Raw genomic sequence first — 17434 nt, forward strand, 5'->3', positions numbered from 1 at the left:
ACAGACGGGATTTTAACAGCCCCAAACCCCTTCCCTGCACCACCGGGAAAGCCCCAAACGCCAACACGGCTCCGGGATGACTTATTTACGCTACCAAAAACCCGCTTTCCGCCCCCCCTCCCCGCGCTCAGCCCCAAAGCGGCTGCAAAGCCCCCAGGACACAGCGCGGCCGGGCCGTTTGCACCGGGGGGGAGCCGGGAGCCTCCCCCCGCCCCCAGCCCGGGGAGGGGTCCGTGAGTGCGGTGCCGGGGGGACCACACGTGCTGCGCCCCCCCCCCCGTTACCATGGCGCAGCCCTGAGGGGAGGGAGGGGGAGAGGCGGGCCCGGCCTACGCCCCCCCCCCCTCCTCCCACGCCCCCCTGTCCCCTGAGGGGACCCCGCCGCCGAGGGGAGGGGGCCGCCATGACGCCGCCCCTCACCCCCCTTCCTCCGGTGCCGCCCCCCTTCCCCCCCCCGCACTCACCCCGTTCCCCCGGGCCCCGCCAGGCGCGGCTCCGGCCCAGGCCCCGGCGGCCCCATTGTGCGGGGCATTGTGGGAGTGACGTCGCTCTCCCGCTTCCGCCTCGATGGTGGCCGCTTCCCGCTAGAGAGGCCGTTCCGGCGGCGCCCCGGGGCATGCCGGGATGGGGCCGCCTCGCGTTGGCCTCCGCCGAGCCGACATGGCGCCGCCGCTGGTCGTTGTTCTGCTCCTCCTCCTCTCGTCGCTGGTGGCGATGGCGGCGGGAGGCGGCGCGGCGCCCGCCTGGGACGCGGCCGGTTACCTGCTCTACTGCCCCTGCATGGGTGAGGCCCTCCCGCCGCCGCGGGACCGGCGGCCCCGGTGGGGCCCCTGGCGCGGAGCCCCCGGTGGAGGCCCCGGTTGAGCCCCGCTCTCGCCCCTCCCGCAGGCCGGTTCGGGAACCAGGCCGAGCACTTCCTGGGAGCCCTGGCCTTCGCCCGCGCCCTCAACCGGACCCTGGCCGTGCCGCCGTGGATCGAGTACCGGCACCACCGCCCGCCCTACACCAACGTGAGCCCCCGCAGGCCGGGCAGGGAGGGAGGCAGGGAGCGGGTGGCGGGCAGGGCTGGGGGTTCTCGCCGTGGGGTGAGGTGCGGGGCCCCCCCCGGGGGGAGGCTTTGCACCCCCGGGGCTCGGTGTGCCGCCGGGGCCGTGAGTGAGGCGGTCGGTGTCGTCCCCAGCTGCACGTTCCCTACACGGAGCACTTCAAGCTGGAGCCGCTGCGGCAGTACCACCGCGTTATCCCCCTGGAGGAGTTCATGGAGAAGCTGGCACCCGTTCACTGGCCCCCCGGCAAGCGGGTGGCTTACTGCTTCGAGGCGGCGGCTCAGAGAAGCGCTGACAAAAGTACCTGTCCCATGAAGGTGGGTTCCTCCTGCGCCCCCGCGGATGCAGTTTCAAGTTGCTGCTGTTCCAAGGGGAATGGTTCAGGTCGCCACTGATTTGCACAATTAGGGGTCGCGCAGCCCAGGTCGGTCGGTGTGACCGTCCTTTCACCCCTTACCCGTGTCCTTCGCGCTCCCTCTGTCGTTTGGGGCTCAGGAGGATGGTCTGTGTGAGCAGGTTTTGTTACTGCAGACTCGATCGTGACTGTGAGGAGAGCAGCTCTGTGACAGCAAAGCTTACCGGCCTCAGCCGGTACGTGTCCGTGGTACGGTGTCCACCTGCTTTTAAAGCACGGCCGTTGCGTTGGTTCTCGGTTCCTTTCCTGTGTTTCAGTCTCCTGGGGAGCTGACCTGTGAGAAACGGGCTGTAGCGTTGGGTCCACTTTCCTCCTGAACAGAAAAGCTCTTCAGCTTTGCCCCCCAGGATCTGGCTGGGTCTGTTTGTCTTTCGGGCGGTGAGTGAACGCTTGCCTTTCCTTTGCAGGATGGAAACCCATTTGGTCCCTTCTGGGACCAGTTCCAAGTGAATTTTGATAAGTCTGAGCTCTTCAAGGGAATTTCCTTCAGCCCCGCGTACAAGGAGCACTGGATCCAAAGGTAGTGGGAAGATGGAAGAGTGCTGGCGCGCTGCTGTGCCACCACTTGCAAAAGCAGCTGTGCTAGTCACAAGCCTGTGCATTTTGGGGGAGAGATTGAAGGGGCTAGTTGGCAATATAATTAAAAATCTTCATGCTTCATTCACTGAGCACACTCTTCCCGTGAGCAGTGTTAGGTGTGAGCTCGGTTAGCTGATCGACCTCTGGCCAGTGGTACTTCCTTACAGTATTTGTTGGTTACGTGTGTAATTATTCTCCACAAAGAATCCTGATCTCGGTTGCTGGTCATGAGCTGTGTTTGCTGGTTACCTTGTGTTTCCAGAGCCACTTTACTCATATCACTAAGTTTGGGTTAGATTCGCTCTAGTCTGGGGCAAAACCTTCTTTCATTTCATGGCTGCGCACGCGAGAGTGTCAGCTCGTGTCTGTCAGATCGTGCCGATGCGTTTGTCGCCTGCTCTGAGGTAAAGGGCGGTGCCCGAGTTTGGCTTCAGCGTTCCCTTCGTGTGGCAAAAGGGTTGGAGTTTGGCTTGGGTGGGTCTGGGGCAACAGGAGCTGCCTCTTTCGGGGGGTTCGTGGTTTCCATTCTAACCTGCAGGCAATTCGCGCGCAGCAGAGATGACACAGCCGAGGTTATGTCGTGTTTCAGTCCGCTGGGATTTCTTCCTGTAGGTTTTCGCCATCTGAGCACCCTGTACTCGCCTTACCTGGAGCTCCAGCCCAGTTTCCAGTGTTGGAGGAGCACCGGCCCCTCCATAAGTACATGGTGTGGTCCGAGGAAATGGTGAAGAAGGGAGAAGCCTATATTCACTCCCTGCTGGTCCGGCCCTACGTCGGGATTCACCTGCGGATCGGCTCAGACTGGGTACGGTCCCTGTGTGAGGTGGTTGCTGTGAGCGGGGCTGACGCCCCGTGGGAGGAGCTGCCCGAAGAGGAGCCGTGCCGCGGGCTGGCAGCCCCGGCGGGCTGTGGGCAGCGCCCTGGGGACTCCTCTGCCAAGCAGGCTGCGACGCTGCCGGTGGAGACGGGGGACGTCGGAGAGGTTTCTCGCCCTGTTGCCGCTCAAATGTGATGTTTTCTCTTCCCTTCTCCCGACAGAAAAACGCTTGCAACATGCTCAAGGACGGCACGGCCGGGCCGCACTTCATGGCGTCGCCTCAGTGCGTGGGCTACGACCGCAGCGCCGCGGTGCCGCTCACCATGGACATGTGCCTGCCGGACCTCGGGGAGATCCAGCGCGCTCTCAGGCTCTGGGTGAAGAAGACGGCGGCTCAGTCTGTTTACATCGCTACCGATTCCGAGCCCTACACGACGGAAATCCAGCAGCTCTTCCAAGGAAAGGTGAGTCTCTCGGAAACCCGCTCCGGCAGAGGCGCTCTGGTAAAACCCTTCCCTGGGCTCTGGGATGTCGCTGCCGCGGGCAGCAGCTGGGGGTTATTCACAGACAGATATTGGCATCTCAAAGCAGATTCGGCTGGTAGCGATAAAAATGGCGCTGTGAAACTCTTCCCTTCCTAGAGGGTGAAGAGCATTATCCTGCATGGTGGCAGGTTTCTCCTCGAAGGCGGCTTCGGTTAAAGAAGCCTCCGTGATTGCCTGGGGGTTTTGACGCTTCTCCGTTCACAAACGCGTTAGAGCCCCCGGAGACAGGATCCGCTCTGTCTCTCGTGCCTTCCCATTCCCAATCCTGCGCCCAGGCACGTGGGCGGTGGTGGCAGCTGACTGGAGCCGCTTGCTGTCCCTGTCCCCCGCAGGTGAAGGTGGTGAGCCTGCAGCCCGAGGTGCCGCAGGTCGATCTGTACGTTCTGGGCCAGTCCGATCACTTCATCGGCAACTGCGTCTCCTCCTTCACCGCCTTCGTGAAAAGGGAGCGCGACGTGCACGGAAAACCCTCGTCCTTTTTCGGGATGGACCACCCGCCGAGGCTACGGGATGAGTTCTGACCGGGGGAGGAACAGGCTCCGCGGTTCTCGGGGCTCTGAGCCTGGGACCTCGCCGAGGGACCTCTTGGTGCTGGCGGCGTTCTCCTGCCTGCGGCGCGCTGCCGCAGCCCCGTGGTGCTCCTCCCCGTCGCTTCTGGACTGTTCTGTCTGACTTCTGCATCTCCAGCGTGAGGTCGGACAGAAACGAAATTTTAAGTCACGTAGTTTATAGGAAACTACAAACTCTGTGTAGTTTTTGAGATGCAGTTTACACAGCTCTCCGTTCTCGCTGTTGGGGGCTCGCCAGCAGTCACAGCGAAGCAGCTGCTCAGATTTCCTCTTCTCCTTTTCTATTTTTTCCGTTAATTTTAAGTTTTACCTGGGGACAGTGTGAAGCTCCTCGTTCAGAACTGACCCTAAGTTCTCTGCAAGGTGTTGTGGGGAACATGACGGTCCCTGGGCAGGGAGCGGAGATGAGCTCTGGGTTTTGTCACGTGCCGCTGTGGCCTTTCTCCAGCCACCTCCCCTCGGTGCCTCGGTTCCCGTTCCCCCGTCAGAAGCGATCTCAGACCCGCTCCGCCGCCGTGGGGGGCCTGTTTCTCTCCGGCAGCGGCCCCGGCAGCCCGCCTGCGCGCAGGAGCGGGGAGGAGGCGTTCACAGGGCCGCGGGCGGGGGGTCTGTGGCCAGAGGGGAGCTGGAGGTCGAGGGCTTGTAGCTTTGTGGCTGCTGATGGTCTGCAGTGGGAATGAGACTGGTTTTTGAGCAAAGACCGTTAGAGTAGCTGTAGTGGGGGTGGGGTACATCGTGCCTAGGCCTGTGGTTTCTGTTTTTGTGGTTTTGTCCTTTGTAAAATACCCCTCTGGCAGCAGATCCCGTGGCTGGGGGGGTGGTTCCCAGCGGAGACACCTGTGGGAAATGCTCGCTGGTGGTGAAACAGCAGCTCAAACCCCTTCCTTTGGCCCAGACCAGTTTAGTGCTGGTGACACTGGTAATCCCCGTGTGGCGAGTCTCAGCTTGACCAACCCCTTTGGTGCTCCTGTAGTTTTATTTTCTCTTTTTTTTTTTTTTTTTTTTTTTTGGTCCAAAGACTGGGTACAGAACTTTTCCTTTTTTGAAAACGCCACTCGGGTGAGCCTGTGGTACTGGGGCTGCTCCCCCCGGTGCGGTGCTGCGGCCTGAAGGACGCTGTTGCCGAGCGGTTTACGGGGGTTTAACTCTAAGTGTCCTTTTGGTGGTGGGATTTTTCCTCCCTGGGAACGTTCCTGAGCTTTGAAGGAGTTTGAAGGCTCAAGGGAGCGAGGTAAAGGAGAATGTACCCCAAGGGTCGGGGTGGCAAAACCTGCTCTCTTGTTTCCAGAGTGCCGGCTTCCAGAAATTCGGGGATTTGGGGGTTTTGGGGCCTCGGCACATCCCGGGGGAGCTGGGCCCTGGACACCAGCCCATTCCTGGGTGTTTCCCCCAGAGTCGCCATCCTGGGGCCGCCAGGGCTGCGTTGCCTCCTCACGGAGCATGGGCAGCGTTGGGAGGGCAGGGAGGTGCGAGAAAACATTCTCTTTTTTTATAAAAAGAAAAAAAAAAGGTATTTTTTGTAATAATAAAAGCCTGATTTTGTATGCATTCCTCTTGCACCGACATTCCTTCCTCCGTTGCGGGGTGCCCGCCGAGCGCCCGGGCCCCTTTCCCGGCGCGGCTGCGGCCGAGCGGCAGCTCGGGGCTCCCCGGGCTCCGGCTGGGGCAAAACCCGGCGGTTTGGGGGTCTGGGGAGCGGGAGGTCCCGGCGCTGCCCCTGCGCCTCGCGGTGCTGCCCGGTTCCGGGGGGGCGGCGGCCCCTTTGTCCCGGCTCCATCCGGGCCCCGCCGCCGCGGCCGGTCGCTACGGAAGTGGCGGCGTGGGGGCGGGCGAGCGCGTTGCCAAGGAAGTGCGTCATGGCGGGGTGGGGTGGGTGGGCGGGGCCACCCCGCCGCTTCCGGTGCCGCGGGAGGAGGCGGCCGTGCGGCTCCATGGTGACGGCGCAGGTGAGTCCGGCCCGGCCCGGCCCGGTCCGCCGGTGCGAGGGCCCCGCCACCCGTGCGTGTGCGGCGGGAGCCCGCCCCGAGGAGCCGCCGCGACTAAGGGGCGCTCCCCCGAGGGCCGGCCCGCCGGTACCCGCCGCCCCCGCTGCTCCCCCGGTGCCGGGCGGGTGTGACAGCCCGGGGCACCCGCGGCCCGTGTGACCGCCCCGGTTTGCACGCGTGGGCACGGCCTCGCCGGCAGGGCTGCGAGCCGGGGGAGGCGGCAGGCCCCGCTCGCTGCTGGGCTGACTGCGGCGAGGCCGCGGGCCGGTGGCCCCGGGCGGGCGGGCATCCCCCGGTCGCCGCTCCCCCGCCTCGGGCACGGCCCGCCGTCCCCGTCCCTCGAGCTGGGGGTCCAGGGTGCCTCCGGGACCCGGTGTCACAGCTGTGAGGGCGGCGGGTGACGCTCGGGTGAACCCGGAGCCAGAAACGAACGGGGGGGTCCCGGTTGGAGCGGGGGACCCGCAGCCGCCACCTCCCCGGGGGAGGGGGACACCCGTGGGGCGCCGTGCTGGAGGTGACCCCGGGCACTAGGTGACATCAGGGCACGCTGTGGCAGCGCTGGCACCCACGGTGGCGTGTTGGGGCCGTGGTGGGTTCTGCAGGGAGGTGGGAGGAGTAAAAGACAGAAGCAATTAAGCCAAGACACGGTGAACCCACAAATATTTGAAAGATTTCCACGGCCAGAAGGCGACGGGGTTTTTTAAGCGGTACCTGGGGATGTGCAGGGAGACACGAGGGGGGCGTTTAGGCAGAAAATCCAAGAAAATCCTCCCAAGATCTTTAAACAGAAGCGCGGAGGCTTCGGGACTTTGGCCTGCCGGAGGCAGACGGGCTGGGCGAGAGGTGGCCGGCGAGAGCGTGGCGTTCCCGGGGCACGGCCGGCCCAGCTGTCAGGCCCTGACTCCTGGAGGATTCCGAGGAGAAGCGGTTACCGCAACTCACCCTCCGGCTGGGGCGTTGCTCGTTTTTTCAGGCACAGCCTTGCGTTGCCGAAATAAAACCGCTTGGGTTGAACCCTCCCCTCCTGGTTCACCTGGAGCGCGTCTGCAGTTATCTCAGCCGGGACTCCGAGAGACCCGGCCCAGGCCGCTTTAGGCTGAACTAATTTCACGACCAAAGCTCCCTCCCCGCAGCAGAGGCCTTCAGCTCTTCTGGCCGCCCCTGGCCACCGCTCCGGGCAGCTCCAGCGTTGCCGTGGAGTTTCTGGGGAACACAAACTGCCAACTAATTGGTTTTATTTTTCAGTTACACACTTGGGTAAGTCTGAGAAGACAGATCATTTGTTACGCTTCCAGTAAACTTCACAGCAGTAGCTGAAATAATTGGAGATGATTCGTGATAGGTCGCTGTGAAAATAGCCCAAATCAGGGAGAAAAGAAGTTGTTTGTGACTATAAAAAGGGACTCGCAAGTGAAATGGGGAAAGGTGTCGAGAGGTTATTGAGCTCACGTGGGTGAGGTACAACCAGAGGAACAGCAAATGTGCACCAGCGTCGTTCGGTGCAAACCTCTGCCAAAGCCGTCGCAGGGGGCACACGCGGGGTGTTTCACTTCTGACTTCCTGGGGAGCGTGTGGCCCCCAGTGTGTAAAAACCGCAGTCTGTGAAAATTAACTGAATTCCGGTCACTTGATGTTCGGCCCAGCTGCCTACAGCGGCACTTCTCATCGAAATGGTCGTTTGGGTGTTAATTAGCTAAAATAAATCAAGGCTCTGCTTTTCCAAATTCCTGCCTGATGTGAGTGTTTGCCAACGTGACCGTTCACCGTAATAACACAGAGATGAAGTTTCTCCCTTGTGAACTCGCACTATAGGAATTTCTCTGGTAGACATGGGAGGAAAAGCGCGTATTTGTATACAGAGCTGCTCACGATGAGGGGAGGGAGCGTTGCTGCTTGTGATTCTGCAAGACTCGGCCCCATTTCACGTGTTCTTCCTCTGTTGATATTCTAAAATCCTCGTTCCGCGTGGGCCGGGCAGGAAGGCCGTCTGCGTTTGGCGTTGTCAGTTGGGAGGGAATGCTTTCAGTCAGCAGCGACCCAAAATTCCTGCAGCAGTCTGAAGTCGCTGGGCAGGTTGTGAAGCGCTGCGTCGGGATGAGCGTGCAGTTTGGTCACTTCAGTGCACGTTCCTCATCTTTCTTCTGGTGGCCACCACGCGCTTCCACAGGAACGGCGAGGCTGGGGAGCTTCGCCTCACAAACCCAGGGAAATCCCGGAGGCCGTGCTGAGCTTTCCGCACGGTTCTCAAAGGTGTTTATTTGTCACTCGGGTTACTCGTCGTAGCGCAGACTGACCGGCTGGGCATCGGGCTAGAAATGTGCCGCTTCCCTTCTCACTGCTCTGGCGCTGCCCTGACGGCCTCTGTGGCGCGTTGGAGGAGCTCTCCTGGGACGTGCGGTCACCGAGTGAGGCGCAGTTCGATGAAGTCCAGGGGCTGCTGCAGGTGCAGCTGGTGGCGGAGCGGCGAGAACGTCCTGCGGAGGCCCGGCTGAACGTGCGCCCGCGCTGCCGGGGTCCAGCGGGTCTTGGCTTTACATTCGGTTCCAACTGGCAGAAGGATCTCAGAGCTCCTCCTGAAAGGTGTTTCTGAAAACAAAGCTTGTTAGAAATGAGCCGGCGCTCCAGGGGCTGCGCCGCTCAGACCCTCCGGGCGCAGCTCTGGCCTCAGCACTAACCGTCGTCTTGCTCCCCGGGGCAGCTCGTGGTGCTGCTGAGCGGGGGACGCAACGGCCTGTTTCTGCCGCTCTACCCGGAGTCGTGAAGGGCTCGGGGCTGTGAACAGGGTTTACGCCCCGTGAGTTTTAGGTTGATGCTGGATCTCGTAAACCTGCTTCCGTGGGAACGGCGGAGCAGGGCCGTGGGTGTGTTTCGGTAGGCCGGTGCGCTTGGGCAGAGCTGGCTCTTGTGGGGAGTCCCGGCGCAAGTACGCTGCCAAAAGGAAAAGTAATAATATAGATCTGCTTGAAGTAGCCACGGCCAGTACGGGGGCCTTCAGCTGCCCTGGAAACCAGGCGCACGAGCTCTCGCTGGGGAGGACACCCGCGGTGGTCTGCGGGATCCTTGCCCGGGCTCATCACAGAAAGAGGAGGGTGGGCTCGAAGGAGCGAGTGCTTTGTGGCATTTTGATAAGAAGTGATATAAAGGGGCTTCCACTCACCTTCAAAAGCCTGAGAAGGGCAAATCCTGGCAGGCGTCCACTTCACCCCCGATGTCCTCTTGTTGCTTGAGCATCAGACGAGGCGTGATGCAGGTTGCTGCGCCGTTGCCGCTCTCCCTCCCGCTCCCTGCGGCACGCGGGCGGGGAGCGCTGCTGCTCCCTCCTGAGCTGAGCTGAGGAGACCTGTGCAAGCGACACGGATGCAGGATCAGCGTCGAGCGGCCAGGTTGGAAATGGAACAGAAAGGCGGGAGTTCTGGGGCTGTGGAGTGCCGGGAGCGGCCGTGCGGCGTCACGGGGGGTGGCTGCGCTTCGCCTCAGTGCCCCCGGGGCGGGCGCGGGACCAGCAGCCACTCCCAGTGTTGGGGTGGGAAGGGTCCGAATTTACTGGGCTGCAGCGGTGCCCTCGGTGGGGGCACGACGCCGGGGTCCTACAGCAGCAGGCGCCCTCGCCTCGCTGCCGTTGGGGGATGGGAATGTCCCTCTTTGTGGCTGACTGATTCCAGAGCCCACCTCACTGGGGTAATTCACTCCCCTTACTGGTTCGTGTTGCCATGTTTGCAAGCGTTGGGAGACTGTGCTACGTTTGGCTGCTTTAACGATTCCTCTGTGGCGAGCTAGATTGTGAGCCTGGGTGAAAACTTTCCTGTAACAATTGTTTTCACTCGATTCTTGACAGAAAGGAAAGCTAACATCAGTTTTCCCAAGCGTGGAAGTGCAGAATATTCAGGGGATGTGATGCCTGGAAAGGGACAAACGATTAAATGATTTTATCCTGAATCCTCGCAGCCCCCGCAGCCCAATTAAAGGTCTGTTGTTCCGTGAGCAGCCTTCTAGAAAGTGACTTTAACAGGGTAACACACAAGAGGAGAAAAGCGTTTGGGCAGCATTCCAGGGAACTGCTGCCATTTCAGAAAACACAGGCATAGGTTTTAAACCTTCTGTGGCAGGATGGTCCTGATGGAACATCCCATGTGAGGGGATTTGTAACATAAATGACTCAAAAATATAAGAAGTTTTCGTCAATACATAGGAGGCATAAGAAGAGGCAGCACTGAAAACGCTGTCTCTATTACTTACAGCCTCTCTGGAGTTTTGGTGGGTAGGTGAAGCACTTAATCAAAGCACCTCACTGATTCCCTTTCAAGAGCCCGAGCAATATGGAGCGAGCAAGCCCGTACTGGATTTTCAAAGTATGAGATTTAAAAGAAAAAGCCTGACTCCAAAGGGAATCAATGGCAAAGTATTCTATTATTTTTATAAATAGCTTAAAACCCATCACGATTATTTTGAAGGGTCAAGCAAAGGATCTCTACCAACTCTAAAGATGTGATTTGATGAAGATTTTTTGCAGCAGAGCCTGTAGAAGTGATAGCGTTTGATGGACGGATTTGGTACAATAACCCCGTCTCCGTTCAGGCCTGTAAAGTTTTCACGTACGTTGGTTTTATTCTTCACAATCCCTGGCAGCTGCAGGAGTGCAGAACGCTGCTCGAGGAGATGGGTCAAATCTTGGGCTCTGTGAAAAACTGTCATGTGCAGAAAACCGCCTTCACATATTCCTCCTTTGCTTCTGTTTTAGGTTTCTAGCAGGGGATCATCCATCGATCAGGTGACACCAGCCCCAGCCCTGCTGTCATGTCGAAGTTAAAGAGCTCCGAGTCTGTTCGGGTGGTGGTGCGATGCCGGCCCATGAACGGCAAAGAGAAGACAGCTTCCTACGAAAGGGTTGTTAACGTGGATGTCAAGCTAGGGCAGGTCTCAGTGAAGAATCCACGGGGAACATCTCATGAACTGCCCAAAACTTTCACCTTTGATGCCGTGTATGACTGGAATTCCAAACAGGTTGAACTCTACGATGAGACCTTCAGACCTCTGGTGGACTCTGTTCTGCAAGGGTTTAACGGGACAATCTTTGCCTATGGGCAGACTGGGACGGGGAAAACATACACGATGGAAGGGGTGCGCGGTGATCCTGAAAAAAGGGGCGTCATCCCCAATTCATTCGATCACATCTTCACCCACATCTCTAGATCTCAGAATCAGCAATACCTCGTTAGAGCGTCTTACTTGGAGATATACCAAGAAGAAATCAGAGACTTGTTATCGAAGGATCAGTCCAAGCGGCTGGAGTTAAAGGAGAGACCAGACACGGGTGTGTACGTCAAGGATTTGTCCTCCTTTGTTACAAAAAGCGTCAAAGAGATCGAGCACGTCATGAACGTGGGGAACCAAAACCGCTCCGTGGGGGCCACCAACATGAACGAGCACAGCTCTCGGTCTCACGCCATTTTCGTGATCACTATCGAGTGCAGCGAGTTGGGGCTCGATGGCGAGAATCACATCCGTGTGGGGAAGCTCAACCTGGTGGACCTTGCAGGCAGCGAGCGGCAAGCTAAGACCGGAGCCCAGGGGGAACGGCTAAAGGAAGCGACTAAAATCAACCTCTCACTGTCAGCTTTGGGCAACGTGATCTCTGCCCTCGTGGACGGCAAAAGCACGCACATTCCGTACCGGGACTCCAAGCTGACGAGGTTGCTTCAAGACTCGTTAGGTGGCAATGCCAAAACCGTGATGGTGGCCAATATAGGCCCTGCCTCCTACAACGTAGAGGAGACTCTGACGACACTGAGGTACGCCAATCGTGCCAAAAACATCAAGAACAAGCCGCGGGTGAATGAGGATCCTAAGGATGCTCTGCTACGGGAATTCCAGGAAGAGATTGCTCGACTCAAGGCGCAGTTGGAAAAACGGTCTATTGGCAAAAGGAAGAGGAGGGAAAGGAGGAGAGATGGTGGGGAAGAGGAGGAGGACACTGAAGAGGGTGAGGATGAAGGCGATGACAAAGATGACTATTGGAGGGAGCAGCAAGAAAAGCTGGAGATTGAGAAGAAGGCTATAGTTGAGGATCACAGCTTGGTAGCAGAAGAAAAGATGAGGCTGCTGAAAGAGAAGGAGAAGAAAATGGAGGACCTGAGGCGAGAGAAGGAAGCAACAGAAATGTTGAGTGCTAAAATCAAGGTAGAATTCTTCCTTGTCATACTTTTTGAGAGCCATTTACTGGGGCCGTGGGGAGAACAGAGGGTTTCCCAATTTGGAAAGATATTTCACAAGAAGTTTCCAGGCTAGTGACTTGTGTTGGAAGATTTTAAAATAAACCATTTCTAGACAGAAGTTGAAATTTCCGCCATTAATTACATATTTCAGTATTTGTGAGTCGTTTCATGGTTCTTAGGTGCTGATCTTGTAGCATCTTAAGCAACCAGCACAACAAAATGTGATGAGACAGCTTTTCCCAAGCTGTAGCACAAAAGAAGCTTCGTTCTGTCACAGATTATTAGGGAGTTTTTCACAGGAGAGCATGTGACTTGGTTCTTCAGCTTTGCCACCCAGTGCAGCAACGTTTCTGTTTATAGGAACTTTAGGAAATAGTAATTGTTGTAGCAGGTGACTTGAAAGAGAACGTTCAATAAGGGAGCTGCCCTGAAGAAGTCGTATCCATACGAGAGGAAGTCACCTTCCGTGGTCACTGAGAGAAACTTCTGACCCTGGTTTTCCCTTTCAGGCGATGGAAAGCAAGCTTCTGGTGGGAGGGAAAAATATTGTGGATCACACAAATGAACAGCAGAAAATCCTGGAACAGAAACGGCAGGAAATTGCAGAACAGGTACGAGGAAGAACATTTCTTGTTTTGGATAAAAAGCCAGTGCAGAACTTCTATAAAACGTTGTATCAGGAGAAACTGTAAGAGCATTTCCCAGGGTTAACCCTAAAATTGGTTTAATGGCAATGATTTAGCTCAAAAAGAAGGGGAAAGGGCTTGTGTCCTATTTGTCATTGTATGAAATATGTAAAGAAAGTTTCTCGTAGTTTTCTTCCAGCTTGTCACGTTAAAGATTTATGTCCTACCTCGTTTGGAGCTGTCTGTAAGTGAAGAGACCTCCGAGAGTGACAGTTCAGCCATTAGCTCAGGGGAGGGGTGATTACTCGGGGCTAAAAGTTTATTTTCTTTTTTCTGTTGGTGATTCTTCCAGTGCAATGACTGGTATGAGCTGATGAAAAAAAAAAGGAATCCAAACAGGACGTTTCATTCCTTTAATTGACACTTGAGCACTCATTCACGCTCTCTGATTTTGGCAGCAAGATAAAGACAGAGAAGAGTTAATGCTTCTGGTATTTTTAGGGCAAGAGATAGGAAGAAGCAGAAGCTAAAGGAAAAGCCCTGGAACCCAGGGAAGTAAAAACGTCCTGAATTGGTTTCATGGTGTCAGCCCGGAGGTGGCAACGTAATCGTCGTCTTTAATGTTGTGTGTCACCTTCTTCAGAAACGTCGGGAGCGAGAGATCCAGCAGCAGATGGAAAGTCGGGACGAGGAAACGCTGGAGCTGAAGGAGACCTACAGTTCCCTTCAGCAAGAGGTGGACATAAAGACCAAAAAGCTCAAAAAGGTAAAAAGAAAAAGATTCCGTGTCCAGCGGGTGAGGGATAGAACGAAGTCGCGTGTGAAAGTGAAAGGAGCGTTGGCCAGTCACGGCTTTGGCTCTTGTTGTCTGTTCCAGTTGTTTTCCAAGCTGCAGGCTGTGAAGGCAGAGATCCACGATCTCCAGGAAGAGCACATCAAGGAGCGCCAGGAGCTGGAACAGACCCAGAATGAACTCACCAGGGAGCTGAAGCTAAAGTAAGTCCCATCCTTCATCGCCTGCGATTACCTGTAACAGAGGTGGTTTCTCTGGGTGGGGAGCGGAGGGACGGCGTTGCACATGCTTGTGGAACAAGCTGGAAGCATGAGAAAACAAAGACATTCCTCCTTTTCCAGGGCTGCATTAAGTCAGTGGGAGAGGAGCAGTGGAGAAAGTCATCTGCTAATTATGTTTCGTGGGTATTTCTCATTTTTGTGGTTGCGTGTAGGCACCTGATTATTGAAAATTTTATTCCCTTGGAAGAAAAGAATAAGATCATGAACAGATCGTTCTTTGATGAAGAGGAAGACCAGTGGAAACTGCATCCCATAACCCGTCTGGAGTGAGTGTACCGCTAGTCTTTTCTTGGGATGGAATTACAGGTCACGGAGAACCCTCTAGCTGTCAAGAACAAGGTACCCCAAAAGAGGGATTTAGGCTGGCCCTCTGGAGTTCATAGCTTCTGGCTGCACAATGAAATACAAAATCTTATTCCTCTTAGTGGGCTGAGTAAAACAGGAATGTGCAGTTAGGAGAATTCTTGGAAGATTAGTTTTTTTCTTCTAGATGAGCCCAATAATTATATGTAAAATGTATGTACTGGTGCATTCACCATTAGAACAGCAATAAATCCCTATCATATTTCTTTCCTGCTTTAGACAGGAAAGCTCTCAAAAAGAATTACTGAGGGCTGTGGCTAGATCCTGCCCATCTACACAGAGAGTTCTCTGCATCAAGTGGAGAAAGCTGGGTGCAGCTGAACGCTGCTGGGGTCTGTACAGCAGAACTCTGTAGGAGCCCTCCCCTTTGGGCAGGGAACGCACGACACAGGGCGACTGTCCTGCCGGCTGTGGAGAGCTGTTCCCGCAAATGCAGCCCAGGGGGTTTCTGCTCTCTTGAAACGTATTCGTGTGTGGAACTTGCAGATGTTTTACCTCATAAACTGGAAGAGGAGTCTTGGGTTTGGGTGTATAACAGACTGAGTATCTCTTTTCCTCCAGTAACCAGCAGATGATGAAAAGGCCAGTATCTGCTGTAGGATACAAGAGGCCACTGAGCCAACACGCCAGGACGTCCATGATGATTCGGCCAGAGGCTCGGTACAGGGTAAGCCCAGCTTGTGCTTCCAGCCTTCACGTGTTCCCCCTCCTGAGCAGGGGCATGCAAGTTCCAGAGGATTGTTGGTTCTTCTGCGGGACGTAGAAGTGTCCCCCGGGCGTTCATAAAGTACTTCAGCATAAGCCTCTGGAGGGAAAAGCAGCGATTTGTATGAGCACGTGCAGACTTTGATTCTGCTTTTGCTGTCTCAGGCAGAGAACATCGTATTACTGGAACTTGACATGCCCAGCCGGACGACGAGGGACTATGAAGGTCCAGCCATTGCTCCCAAAGTTCAGGCGGCTCTGGAAGCAGCTCTGCAGGATGAAGATGAGATACAGGTGGACGCTTCCACCTTTGAGAGCACTTCAAACAAGAAATCAAAACCCAGGTGAGTGGGCTTTTACCGAGCAGGCGGGCCAACAGCAGAGGTACAAGTCCAGCCGCTGTCAGCGCAGTTAAGGCGAGCTTGGCTGTAAAGCAGAGAGGAAGGAACACAGGACGGACGAGACTGATTCGAGAGGAGACCCAGTAAAAAATCCCAGCTGTTGGAAGAGGAATTTTGACGGGTAACGGGTGACATTGTTGGGGCTTTTTGTTTATTTTTTCATTTTTACTTCTTCAGGCCTAAAACTGGAAGGAAGTCGGGGGGATCCTCTTCAGCAGGCACCCAGAGTTCTCAGCTCTACCCACAGTCCCGAGGGCTGGTTCCCAAGTAAAGCCGGCAGTTTCTCTCCGGGGCGCGAACAGCCTTTGCCTTATGAGAGCAGAGACAAGTGAAAACCCGTGGAGAGAACTCCCAGCCCGCCTCCAGCCCCTTGCCCCTGGAGGGGGCCTCTGTGCTGTTTAACTGACTTGTGCCCGTCCAGGGGCACTGAGCCACGGGAAGATCCGTGCTTGCAGCTCAGCCTTTGGCCCCTGTGGGAAACAGATTTTAGTTAGGAAATCAGAAATGCATGAGGTACGTTAAAGTGTGTTAGAAGCGATGGGAAGCATGGGGATCACCTCACAGCGTCACCGTCTCTCCTCGGCGCTAGCCCTGCACGGGGCTTTTTTGCTGTTGGGCAATAAGAAGACGAGAGTTGAAAGTCATCTCAACAGAACCACCGCTCCAGAGCTCCGTAGTGAGAAGCAAACGAGGCTGAAAAGTGGAGGATCTGTTCAAACTTGACTGGGTGCATTGTTTTTCCTCTTCCTGCTGGGAAGGCTGGCGTCATCCTTTGGGGTGAAGAAGCTGGTCTGAGCAGGCGGGACAGCAGCGGTCAGCAGGGACCCACCACCAGGTAGCCGTGCCTCCCTTTGCAGCTGTAGGACAAAAAAGGGGTCTCGAAAGCAGCTTTGCTCTCTCAGGGAAGGAAGCAGCAGCAGCTGAAGTCCTGCCCTTGTTTACAGGCGTAAGTAAGAGCTCCTCCACACTGACCCCCTGCAGACCTCACCCCTACCAACAGGGACCACCTTGTCAAAGAGTCGAATCCAGCCGCGTACCAGGGCCAGCCCCACAGCTTTCTTCCTCTCTCTTGCCTCCCTCTTTGCCCCTGGCGCTTGAAACCAGTGTCCACGTGGAAGTCTTTAAACTGTGGGGTGGCCTACGGCCGATTTCTCCTGTCTCCCCCTGCTCACGGGCGGTGTAGCCCTGGCTCGGAGCTGTCCCCCCGGCAGGGTCACGGGGCTGCTCTGCCCTGTAAGCTGGGCAGAGGGTAGAGCACCGTAACGTGGAGCTCCTTGGAGTGCCCTCTCCTTGTGAGGTCCCTTCCCTCGGGCTCTGAGGAGGTTCAGCGTTCAGTGCCTCTTGTGCCTCGTCTGTTCCACGTTCGGAGCTTTCCCTTTGCACCTCCCGGCCCGTGCAGAGCCCGCTGGGAGGGAAAGCACACGTACCCGAGTCTGGGTCGTGGAATCTGGTGTGAATTCCAGGGGTTTGACTTTGGAGACAAGGGAGGAGGGACTCCTGCTTTCGCCGGTCTCTTTGCCGAGCTGCCCCGTGACTGAAGCAGGCTGCTGGAACCTGCAGGCTCGCGGGGCAGGGTGGGGGGAGGTGGAGCTGCTGCACTGAGGACAGAATAAGGTGTCCCTGTCTAGTGTCTCACAGCTCGTTTGTACGGTTTAGTTCACTCTGTTGGGATGTGGGATGTTCCCTTTTCTGGTCGCTGTTGGCTGTCACCCTATGAACGTTTTTACCCGTTTCTTCTCCCTCACTGATGACTGACTTCCTCCAGACTGAGGTGTGTGAGCGTATGAGGACCTGCCTGGTTTTGGAAAGGCTCTGATGAGTGGACTCTGCCTTGTGTGTGCTCGTCAAGTACCCGCTGAGTGACTTCACCCAGGCGGGAGAACTCCCTCTTCTCTGACCCCCGTGAGCAGAAGCATCCCCACACTCAGCACAGCTCACCCCTGCATCTTGCGGGCACGGTGCCTCGGTGAGCCCGTGGTGGGCCCAGTTAAATGCCAGCTCAGCTGCTTTGCTTCATGGAGTGCTTTTCTGGACCACAAGATTAATATATATATACACATATATGTATATATATATATATATATTAGTTTGGTGGAG

At 56.5% G+C, this 17434-nt stretch overlaps 2 protein-coding genes across 2 annotated transcripts; both read left to right on the top strand.

Annotated features, from left to right (window-relative positions):
- The first annotated feature begins 648 nt into the window (after positions 1–648).
- POFUT1 (protein O-fucosyltransferase 1) lies at positions 649–4069 on the top strand. The gene is made up of 7 exons (XM_086474816.1): positions 649–784; positions 889–1010; positions 1181–1363; positions 1869–1981; positions 2653–2845; positions 3079–3321; positions 3735–4069. Exons 1-7 carry the CDS (start codon positions 661–663, stop codon positions 3921–3923), a joined length of 1167 nt encoding a protein of 388 aa, XP_086330942.1. The 5' UTR covers positions 649–660; the 3' UTR covers positions 3924–4069.
- A 6681-nt stretch (positions 4070–10750) lies between these two features.
- Positions 10751–17068, top strand: KIF3B (kinesin family member 3B). The gene is made up of 8 exons (XM_009959698.2): positions 10751–12133; positions 12678–12779; positions 13438–13560; positions 13672–13790; positions 14021–14134; positions 14793–14898; positions 15102–15280; positions 15515–17068. Exons 1-8 carry the CDS (start codon positions 10751–10753, stop codon positions 15606–15608), a joined length of 2220 nt encoding a protein of 739 aa, XP_009958000.1. The 3' UTR covers positions 15609–17068.
- Positions 17069–17434: the final 366 nt, after the last annotated feature.

The sequence above is a fragment of the Leptosomus discolor genome, chromosome 17 (genome assembly GCF_034619465.1).
Source record: "Leptosomus discolor isolate bLepDis1 chromosome 17, bLepDis1.hap2, whole genome shotgun sequence".
Taxonomy (NCBI): domain Eukaryota; kingdom Metazoa; phylum Chordata; class Aves; order Leptosomiformes; family Leptosomidae; genus Leptosomus; species Leptosomus discolor.